Raw genomic sequence first — 11909 nt, 5'->3', positions numbered from 1 at the left:
CTTTTTAGGCAATTATTCATAGGACTTGATATCATCATTGTCCTCTTTTGTAATTGAAGCAAAAGTATCACTTTGCTTTTGAGCTGTCAAATATGCCTGCAAATGTGCGTATAACGGACTGTCTTCTGGAATATCTTCCAGGTGAATGGATGGTCCTATCATTGAGGATTCGCCTCTGAGAGATATCTTCTCCTTATTCAAGCTCCTTCTTCCCATTTGTATAACTGGGGAGTTTGATGTGGATCCGTATGACGATCCTAAAGGCGATGTCCTTCCTTGGGAATGTGGGGATGATCTTCCCCTTCCTCTACCTCTAACTCTGCCCCATGGGGGTTCCATCCTGCAAATATTCATGAGATAAGAAATCTGGCAGAGAATTATCAATTCCCTTTTTGTATTGAATTTCGAAATCAAAGGGGGCTAATTGAGCCTGCCATCTTGCAAATATCATTTTTGAGGCATCATGTTTAAAATCTTTGTTAAACATATATTTAACAGATTGTGCGTCAGTTTTTATCAAAAACTTTTGATGGTATAAATCATCTTGGAATTTTAAAACACATTTAACTATGGTTAACATGTCATGAGCCACAGTAGCGTATTTTTTCTGGGCTTCAGACCATTTTCCAGAGTAAAATCTAATCAACTATTCATGATTATTATTTGGATTTATCTGTTTCAAAATCCTCCGTAACCAATGTTAGACGCATCTGTCTCGACAATCTTTTGCCATGTAGGATTAGCAAGGGTTAAACAAGGTAAAGATTTAACACGTTGCTTAATATTTTTAACTAAAATAGTATGACTATCAGTCCAAGGGTTTTTATAATCCTTTTTTAGCCTATCATATAAGGGAGCTAAATCACGAGACAAGTCTTTATAAAAAGGTGATATATAATTTAAACTTCCCAAAAACCTTTGTAACTGAGTTCTATCAGTAATAATATCGGGAAATTTTGAAGCAAAATCAATAGATCTTTGAATCAGAGTTATTTTTCCTTGACAGATATAATGTCCTAAAAATCGAATATTAGTTTGGAATAAACTCATTTTTTGTTTTGAAATAACCAAACCATTTTGTATAACAATTCTTTTAAAAATATCTAAATGCTTAATATGCATTTCAAATGTTTTGGAGAATATCAAAATGTCATCAATATAAACAATGATAAAATCCAGATATGGATTAAATATATCATTTATGATTTTTTGAAATTCAGAAGGGGTATTCTTTAAACCAAAAGGCATAATATTCCATTCATATTGCCCAAATGGAACATTAAAAGCAGTTCTATAAGTATGCTCTTTAAATATTTGAATTTGCCAATAACCAGATTTTAAATCAAACTTAGAAAATATATTGGCATCATATAATCTTGACAATAAATCCTTTTTATTGAGAATTGGATATCTTATCCATTTTAAAAACTTATTTAAAGGTTTTTAATTAATAACCAATCTAGGAATACCACGTTCTTTTTCAGCAGCATTATTAACATAAAAAGTTGTGCAAGACCAAGGAGATTTTGAGGGTTTTATCAAACCTTTTTGTAACAAGTTATCAATCTCTTTTTTGCAGAATTCTACCAATTCGGCATTCATCTGACAAGGTCGAGATTTTGTAGGAATATCATCTTCAGAGAAATTAGCTTCATATGGAAGAGAGACAATATGTTTTTTTCTATTCAAAAAAGCACTGGGATGCTCAGCACAAATATCAATAGCAATATTTTCGGAAATCAATTTAATCTTTTCCTGCACTTTTGTAGAATTCAAAGTATCAAATATATGCATACTAAATAATTCTAATTGTAACGAATCAATATGTCTTTGCTTCATATCAATTAAAGCATTTATATCTCTAGTTACTAGATCTGTAACAAAAATATAACTAATCTTTTTATCCTTATAAGTAGCTGTAAAACCTTTTGAGTCTATGCTAGTAAAAGGATAAATAGCATTAATAAAAGTTGTTTCAAGTATAATTGGAGGGTCTAACTGATTTTTAACCAAGAAAAAGAAGTGAGGAATGCAGACTTTATTCTGAAAAATACCAGTATTAGGTAATTTATACTCTATGTCTAAAGCATGTCCTGAAGCAGACTTTACCATATGAGTAGTTTTTTGAAAATATTTAGTAGGTACTAAACCTTCTTGAATGCAGCTAACATCAGCTCCACTATCAATCATAGCAATATTTGTGATAGAAAAACTATTATCAATTAGAATAGTACATTTAATATACCATCTATGAGCAGTAACAATTTGCATCATTCCCAAAAACATATCATGTTGAGAATCAATCTTAATAGGTTTTTCTTCAATATCATTTTCAGAAATACCTTTGTTTTTATCATCAGATTTCTCAGCTGGAGAATTGATTTTCTCAATCTGAGTAATCCTATGATCACAAATCATTTGATTTTATTTAAGAGATTTGATCTCTCTTTTCAAGTTTTCAACTTCAACTTTTAAATCATCGAAAGAAGAATTTCTTGTTGGAGTTGTACTTTTATTTAAAAGACGGTTATTAACCTCTAATAAAGAATAAGGAGCAGAATATTCAAATTCCTTTTTTGAGTTTTCAAAAGGTTTTGAAGAACTTGAACTAGTACTTGCAGCCAAATTTATAATTTTTTCATGAAGTTTATCATCAGTAACTTCTTTTAAAATTTCTATTACATTATCAGATATAATAGTTTTCATGTTCAAATCTTGGAACTGAGATTGCAATTTATAAAATTCATCATCATCACAGGTACATGTATTACCTCTGCAAGCTGTACAAGTATTATCAATATTTTTATCACTATCATATAAATCAAGTAAATCTACTTCAATTTCAGATTCTGACTCAGAATAATAATAATCAGATTCTGATCAAGAGGTGTATAACAAACCATAATCCTTATCACGTAACTCTTCATCTAGTTCTAAGGTTTTCAGCTTTTGAAGCTTACAATTTGGAGCTATATGGCCAAATTTTCCACATTTATAACACTTAATATTAGCAAGATCTCGCTTAGACCTATTTTTCGTAAATCTAGTAGACTTGCGATGGGCTTTCTTAGCATCACGCTCTTCTTTGGACCTATATCTTGATCTCTTTTTCTTATAAGGACTGTCTGGGTTAGGGTATCTATGATACTTGTGTTTCTTCTTCTTATGAGTAGAAGTCTCGGGTAAACCGAACTGGGTGCAAAAGTCTCCTAATTAGTTTATCTCCTTAAGCTTATCCATCTTAAGCTGTCTGGATAATTTTAACTCATTGCACAAGTTTAATCCTTCTTGTGTGCATATTCCTATCAATTTTCCATAGGTATAATCTTTGTACGGAATTTCACCATAGCTACCCCTTAGAGTTTTTCTAACTCTTTCAGCAAATAAGGAGGGAAGGCCATCTATAAACTTAGCTTTCCAATGTTCATACTTATTTTCGGGTAATTCCATTACTCTACTCATAAAAGTATCTTTATACCATCTAAACTTGCTTAAGGTCCTACATCAAAGGCCATTTAGCAGAGTACGGACAGTCTAGTTCTGATTGGTAAATCTACCATTGAAATATTCTAATATGGTAAGAACAAGGGTGTAAACAGTATCTTCTCTATTTTTCACTAGAGCCATGCCTAAGTTATCAACTCCTTCATCAGTGGCTATTGCATTAATAACCATTTTCCTTTCATCAGCAGTTAAATAATTATCCCACCAGCCATGAAGCTGGCCAGTGAAACCTGCAACAATTATTTTGCAAATAGTTCTATCTGTATTTTTCATACTTTTACAGATAGTTGCATACATAAGCATTCTATGCACAAGAATAGTCAATTGTCTATCAGTCAAACCATCAAGATTCCATTCATAAATTTCGGAACCACTATAAGACGTATTAGTCTGATTCTAATCATGTTCCTTTATTAAAACATCTTGAGGAGTAGGACGATTATAATAATAAGTTTGCATTCTGGGTTTATCAGCATACTTACCATTCTTTTTAGGATAACTTCTGAGTATATTATACTCTGACCAAACTTCATTTTTATAATCAAAAGTGGTATCTAATTTATCAGCAAAATCTTTTGATAAATCAATAGGTTTAATATTTAAACCAGATAACTTTTTATCAAGAAGTTCTTCTAAATCATTTAAAAATTTGAATTTAAAATCCTGAATCTCAGGGGGTCTTTGAACATGAGTAAGAACAATTTGAGGTTCTGATTTGCTTCCAGACGTAGAGGCAATATCAGTTGTCTTCTTGCTAGTACTTATATCTTTTATCAAAATAGTTAATTCATCAAATTTTTTATCAAGAGAACTGATGTGTTCACCCAAAACTTTAACATATAAACTTAAATAGTTATTTTGCGAAATCAAATTATTAATTTCTGCGACGCTGACTGCAGCAATATCTTCATCAATAAATTTTTGAAATGCAGTAAATGTAATACCTATATTATTTTGGTAAAACAAAAGGTGCTTGAGGAGGGTATATTGCTTTAGTAATATTGCCCTTCCCATCTTTATAAGATCTTTCTAAAACCTTTATATAAAGCGGTAAATAAGTGGTTATAAACCAAGGAACAAAATACATAATTTGATTATGTAGAGCACAAGTTTCATAAAACTCTTGAGAAATATTATTTAAATCCTCTTTACTATAAGTATCAAAAAACCAAGTTTTAAACCAGTTCCATTTATTAAAAAAAAATCTTTTTGAATATATTTTCTAGCTTGTGACCCTGGACTAAAATCTATTTGGTGTGGGATCATTAAGTATCATTGGGGTTGAAATCCATTTCGGATGCAGAAGGAATATCCTTATCAGAAATATTATCACTATCCTGAACAATATTTGTTTGGGGGTTAATCTTATCCCTTTCAACTGGCTTATCACCCATTTTGGTAGAAATTGTATGCAAAGATGCAGCACGATTTTTAGCTGGTCCATTGTAACGACCTGGCCGGTCGTTTCGAGAGTTATAGCCCCATTTTCCCCATTTCTACTTCTTTTTGTGTTATTCAGCTATATTATGTTATATCGGGTTAGTTGGTTCAGGTCCGGAAGGAACTCAGAGTGAATTGAGACACTTAGTCTCTTAAGTAGAAACTTAAGTTGAAAAAGTCAACCGGATGTTGACCTATGTGTAAACGATCTCGGATTTGAATTCTGATGGTTCTGTTAGCTCCGTTAGGTGATTTTGGACTTAGGAGTGCATCCAGAATGTGATTTGGAGGTCTGTGGTAGAATTAGGCTTGAATTGGCGAAATTGGAAATTTGACGATTCCTGTCGGCAGTGGAAAATTTGATATCGGGGTCGGAATGGAATTCCGGAATTTGGAGTAGGTTATTAGTGTCATTTGTGACGTGTGTGCAAAATTTGAGGTCATTCGGATGTGGTTTGGTTGGTTTTGGCATCGGTTGCCGAATTTGGAAATTTAGAAGTTCTTAGGCTTGAATCCGACGGTAATTTTATGATTTGATGTTGTTTTGAGTGATTCGAAGGTTCGACTAAGTTGGTATGTTGATATATGACTTGTTGGTATTTTTGGTTGAGGTCCCGAGGGCCTCGGGGTGATTCCGGGTGGTTAACGGATTTGTTGAAGTTGGAATTGCAGCTGGAGCTGCTGCTTATACTATTTCCGCACCTGCAGAAGAAAGGGTCGCAGGTGTGAGGCCGCTGGTGCACGTGGGGAGTGCGCATGTGCGGGAGATGCTGGGCCAAGGCTGGGGTCCGCAGGTGCGGAATCTGGGTGATTAAGTAAGTTGCGTAGGTGCGGCTTCTTGGACCGCAGGTGCGGTCGCGCGGGTGCAAGAAAATGGCCGCAGGTGCGAAAAACCTGGGCAGAAACCATAAATAGAACCCTTCGCGAATTTTGGTCATTCTTCACAATTTCAACTCGGTTTTTAGAGCTTTTGGGAGAGGTTTGAAGAGGGAATCAAGGGAATTTCGTTGAGGTAAGTTACTTGAACCCTAATACTTGTATATATGGTGATTTCCCGTTGTTTTAATCATGGTAATTTGTGGAAATGAGGGGTTAGGGCTTGGAATTTTTGGAGAGTAATTTAAGGATTTGAAGGACCAAATGATGTCGGATTTTGATGAATTTGGTATGGTTAGACTCATGAGTGAATGAGCTTTCTAGTTTTGTAAGTTTTGTCAGATTTCGAGACGTGGGCTCGGGGGCCGGGTTTGAGCCAATTTCGGGTTTTGGTCTAATTTTGTAGTTTTTCTTGTGGAATTAATTCCATTAGTGCGTATTGATGGTATTGTAATCATTTTGAATAGATTCGGAGCATTTGGAGGCCGAGTCCAGAGGCAAGATCATTGCGGGTTAGAGATTTGACCGGTTTGAGGTAAGTAACGATTGTAAATCTAGTCCTGAGGGTATGAAACCCCGGATTTTGTATCATTCTACTATTTTTAGTGACGCACATGCTAGGTGACAGGCATGTGGGCATGCACTGTTGGGGATTTTTGACTTGGTCCATCCCGTAGCAACTGTAAAGTTTCATACTTTGTTGAAACCATTGATACTTATATGTTTTAGAAAGATTTTCTATAAATGGGGCTGAGTGCAATGTTTGGGCCTTGCGCCAATGTTGTTTGGACCCTTAGGGGTTGTTTCTTACTATCCTCTCACTGTTTTCGATTGAAAATCTATACTCAGTCATGTTTATACTTGTTTACCGCATAACTCAACTTTATGACTCTATTTTGATACATATAAATGTTTTGGGCCGAATGCCCTGTTTTACTGAAATGCCCGAGTGGCCTGATTTGTGAGGATGAGTGTGGATCGGGGCTGCCCGCCTGCAACATACTTTATGACTGAGTGAGGCCGAGGGCCTGATTTGTGAGGATGAGTGTGGATCGGGGCTGCCCGCCTGCAGCATACTTTATTATTATCGCACGTGAGTTATTCATGCAGATTATAGTGTTTGGGCTGCCTGCCTGCAGCATATTTTATTATTATCGCATGTGAGTTGTCCATGCAGATTATAGCGCTTGGGATAAAGGAGCCCCTCCGGAGTCTATACACACCCCCAGTGAGCGCAGGTAACTACTGAGTGCGAGTGCCGAGTGCCGAGTGCCGAGAGCTGGGTGGCTGGGAGGCAAGAGTGATTGTGAGGTATGCCCGAGTAGCAAGAGTGATTGTGAGGTATGCCCGAGTAGCAAGAGTGATTGTGAGGTATGCCCGAGTGGCACGAGTGACTGTGAGGTTTGCGCGAGGGGCTGTATACGAGTGATGTTTTGCCCGAGGGGCTGTTTATGATTTCATCATTTTTGCTCACTTTTGCATTGAGCCTTTGTTTGAAAAACTGTTGGAAAAATGTCTTTAAATGATTTTTACTGGAACTGGGTTTAAACGAGATGTTTGATTCAAATCCTGATTTTAAAAGCAAGTGGTATTTTACTGAGATTCCTTATATGAACGTTATATGCTTTATTGTTCGTTACTACTGCTCAATATTTATTTATTGTTGTTACTTACTGAGTTGGCGTACTCACGTTACTCCCTGCATCTTGTGTGCAGATTCAGGTATAGCTGGACACGGTAGCGGTTATTGAGTATTCTGGTTGCAGATTTTCTTGGAGATAGCAAGGTAGCTGTTTGGTGATCGCAGCCCCTGCTCTTCCCCCTCTTGTCTTCCTCTAGTTGTATTTAGCTATTTTTTCAGGCTGAGTTAGCCTTGATATTGTTAGACAGATTATAGTATATGCTCATGACTAGTGACACCCCGATGTCAGGCTTTTCCTTTCCGCACTTCTGTTTTTCTTTGATTGAAACTCTTTAAATGGAGGTTTTATGTTAAATAACCTTGAAATTATCTTTGAAATGAAAATATCAGTTTGTTTTGGAAATGAGTCGGCTTGCCTAGTTCCACGATAGGCGCCATCACGACAGGGGTTAGTTTTGGGTCGTGACAAGACTGGTTCAACAGGTGAAATATGTTGAATATCAGGCAACAGTCTACGATTAGTAAATGAATGTCTATTATAACTAGGACTAATAGCAGGCAAAAGTCTATTATTAGAAAATGATTGCCTATTATAAGTGGAACTATTATCATCAAATTGAATGCAAATCCTACCATCCGGATTTTGAGTAATATGAGAATATTCAGTATTACTGATAGCATTAGTTATCTGACTAGGGGATATAACCGAATCCAAAGTCCAAGTAGTTGGAAAATTAATTTCTTCCCACTTAATAGGTCTCCTCGTGGTGACCTTAGACTTTGCAAAATTGGTTTCCACTAATATAGTCTGATCGAATGTATCATACAGTTTACATCTAGGGTTTAACGTAGATAGTAATTTAAAATAAATTCTATATGATAAACATATAAGTTCATATCCAGGCGCATAATTATAACCATGCGTTTTCACATTTAATGTCAATGCATCAAGTATATTAACATCAGATAGAGATAATTGAAGATTGGATTGAGTATTAAAATATATTGGACCGTAGGCCATAGTAGATTCAATAGAACCCATCAGAGACTGTCTAAAATTTAGATTTCTAGCATCTCTGAGAGCATCTAAAAACGTCTCTGGTAACCCTTTAAGGGTTAATGGCTTAAAAGCAATTTGAACCATACCAACATGCAGATAATTATATTGATTTTAATATAAATCTACATCATGCTTGTTTAACAAACGAATAGTCTGTTCAGACGAATTTAAAGCTAAAGATTGCTCAGTAGTTTTAACTAGTTGTTTTGAAGAAAGTTTATCAAACCATCCATAATCATAAATTGTTCTAATAGAGACTTTAAGAATTGTCCATTTGTTTAACAAATCAAGGTTTTGAGGTATATCTACCTCTTCAAGTCTAGTATTTTTCATACTAGTTTCTCCTAAATTCATAATGAGAATAACATATCTATGTCGAATACTTCAGATCTATCTCATATATACTATGAAAGTTCCTAGGCTCTGAAGCTAAATTACGAGATAAATATTTATAAAAAGGTGATATATAATTTAAACTTCCCAAAAATCTTTGTAACTGAGTTTTATCAGTAATAATATCGGGAAATTTTGAAGCAAAATCAATAGATCTTTGAATCGGAGTTATTTTTCCTTGACAGATATAATGTCCTAAAAATCAAATATTAGTTTGGATTAAACTCCTTTTTTGTTTTGAAATAACCAAACTATTTTGTATAACAATTCTTTTTAAAATATCTAAATGCTTAATATGCATTTCAAATATTTTGGAGAATATCAAAATGTCATCAATATAAACAATGATAAAATTCAGATATGGATTAAATATATCATTCAAGATTTTTTAAAATTCAGAAGGGGCATTCTTTAAACCAAAAGGCATAACATTCAATTCATATTGCCCAAATGGAACATTAAAAACAGTTCTATAAGTATGCTTTTTAAATATTTGAATTTTCCAATAACCAGAATTTAAATCAAACTTAGAAAATATATTGGCATCATATAATCTTGACAATAAATCCTTTTTATTGGGAATTAGATATCTTATCCATTTTAAAAACTTATTTAAAGGTTTATAATTAATAACCAATCTAGGAATACCACGTTCTTTTTCAGCAACATCATTAACATAAAAAGTTGTGCAAGACCAAGGAGATTTTGAGAAGTACAACTCCAGCAAGAAATTCTTTTTTTAATGATTCAAAAGTTGAAGTTGAAAACTTGAAAAGAGAGATATAATCTCTTACACAAAATAAAATGATTTGTGATCATATGATTACTCAGATTGAGAAAATCAATTCAACAGCTGAGAAATCTGATGATAAAAACAAAGATATTTCTGAAAATGATATTGAAGAAAAGCCTATTATGATTGATTCTCAACGTGATATGTTTTTGGGAATGATGCAAATTGTTACTGCTCATATATGGTATATTAAATGTACTATTCTAATTGATAATAGTTTTTCTATCACAAATATTGCTATGATTGATAGTGGAGCTGATGTTAGCTGCATTCAAGAAGGTTTAGTACCTACTAAATATTTTCAAAAAACTACTCATATGGTAAAGTCTGCTTCAGGACATGCTTTAGACATAGAGTATAAATTACCTAATACTGGTATTTGTCAGAATAAAGTCTGTATTCCTCACTTCTTTTTATTGGTTAAAAATCAGTTATACCCTCCAATTATACTTGGAACACCTTTTATTAATGCTATTTATCCGTTTACTAGCATAGACTCAAAAGGTTTTACAGCTACTTATAAGGATAAAAAGATTAGTTACACTTTTGTTACAGATCCAGTAACTAGAGATATAAATGCTTTAATTGATATGAAGCAAAGACATATTGATTCGTTACAATTAGAATTATTCAGTATGAATATATTTGATACTTTAAATTCTACAAAAGTGCAGGAAAAGATTAAATTGATTTTCGAAAATATTGCTATTGATATTTGTGCTGAGCATCCTAGTGCTTTTTGGATTAGAAAAAAGCATATCATCTCTCTTCCATATGAAGATAATTTCTCTGAAGATGATATTCCTACAAAATCTCTACCTTTTCAGATGAACGCCGAATTGGTAGAATTCTGCAAAAAAGAGATTGATAACTTGTTACAAAAGGGTTTGATAAAACCCTCAAAATCTCCTTAGTCTTGCACAGCTTTTTATGTTAATAATGCTGCTGAAAAAGAACGTGGTATTCCTATATTGGTTATTAATTATAAACCTTTAAATAAGTTTTTAAAATGGATAAGATATCTAATTCCCAATAAAAAAGATTTATTGTCAAGATTATATGATGCCAATATATTTTCTAAGTTTGATTTAAAATCTGCTTATTGGAAAATTCAAATATTTAAAGAGCATACTTATAGAACTGCTTTTAATGTTCCATTTGGATAATATAAATAGAATGTTATGCCTTTTGGTTTAAAGAATGCCCCTTCTGAATTTCAAAAAATCATGAATGATATATTTAATCCATATCTGGATTTTATCATTGTTTATATTGATGACATTTTGATATTCTCCAAAACATTTGAAATGCATATTAAGAATTTAGATATTTTTAAAAGAATTGTTATACAAAATGGTTTGGTTATTTCAAAACAAAAAATGAGTTTATTCCAAACTAATATTTGATTTTTAGGACATTATATCTGTCAAGGAAAAATAACTCTGATTCAAAGATCTATTAATTTTGCTTCAAAATTTCCCGATATTATTACTGATAGAACTCAGTTACAAAGATTTTTGGGAAGTTTAAATTATATATCGCCTTTTTATAAAGATTTGTCTCGTGATTTAGCTCCCTTATATGATAGCCTAAAAAAGGATTATAAAAACCCTTGGACCGATAGTCATACTATTTTAGTTAAAAATATTAAGCAACATGTTAAATCTTTACCTTGTTTAACCCTTGCTAATCCTACATGGCAAAAGATTGTCGAGACAGATGCGTCTAACATTGGTTACGGAGGGATTTTGAAACAGATAAATCCAAATAATAATCATGAATACTTGATTAGATTTTACTCTGGCAAATGGTCTGAAGCCCAGAAAAAATACGCTATTGTGGCTCATGAAATGTTAACCATAGTTAAATGTGTTTTAAAATTCCAAGATGATTTATACAATCAAAATTTTTTGATAAATACTGACGCACAATCTGTTAAATATATGTTTAACAAAGATTTTAAACATGATGCCTTAAAAATGATATTTGCAAGATGGCAGGCTCAATTAGCCCCCTTTGATTTCGAAATTCAATACAAAAAGGGAATTGATAATTCTCTGCCAGATTTCTTATCTCGTGAATATTTGCAGGATGGAACCCCCATGGGGCAGAGGTAGAGGTAGAGAAAGGGGAAGATCATCCCCACTTTCCCAAGGAAGGACATCGCCTTCAGGATCGTCATACGAATCCACATCAAACTC

At 33.4% G+C, this 11909-nt stretch overlaps 1 protein-coding gene across 1 annotated transcript; it reads right to left on the bottom strand.

The window, feature by feature from the left end:
- Nucleotides 1-257: 257 nt before the first annotated feature.
- Nucleotides 258-4898, bottom strand: LOC142179799 (uncharacterized). Its single transcript, XM_075250676.1, has 8 exons — nt 4838-4898; nt 3987-4076; nt 3558-3734; nt 2772-2876; nt 2246-2318; nt 1870-1939; nt 1545-1755; nt 258-340 (listed from the first exon to the last, which is right to left on the bottom strand). Exons 1-8 carry the CDS (start codon nt 4896-4898, stop codon nt 258-260), a joined length of 870 nt encoding a protein of 289 aa, XP_075106777.1.
- Nucleotides 4899-11909: the final 7011 nt, after the last annotated feature.

Source organism: Nicotiana tabacum, chromosome 4 (assembly GCF_000715075.1).
Source record: "Nicotiana tabacum cultivar K326 chromosome 4, ASM71507v2, whole genome shotgun sequence".
NCBI classification, from domain to species: domain Eukaryota; kingdom Viridiplantae; phylum Streptophyta; class Magnoliopsida; order Solanales; family Solanaceae; genus Nicotiana; species Nicotiana tabacum.
The sequence above is the reverse complement of the archived record's forward strand: the minus strand, read 5'-3'. Positions and strand labels throughout refer to the sequence as shown.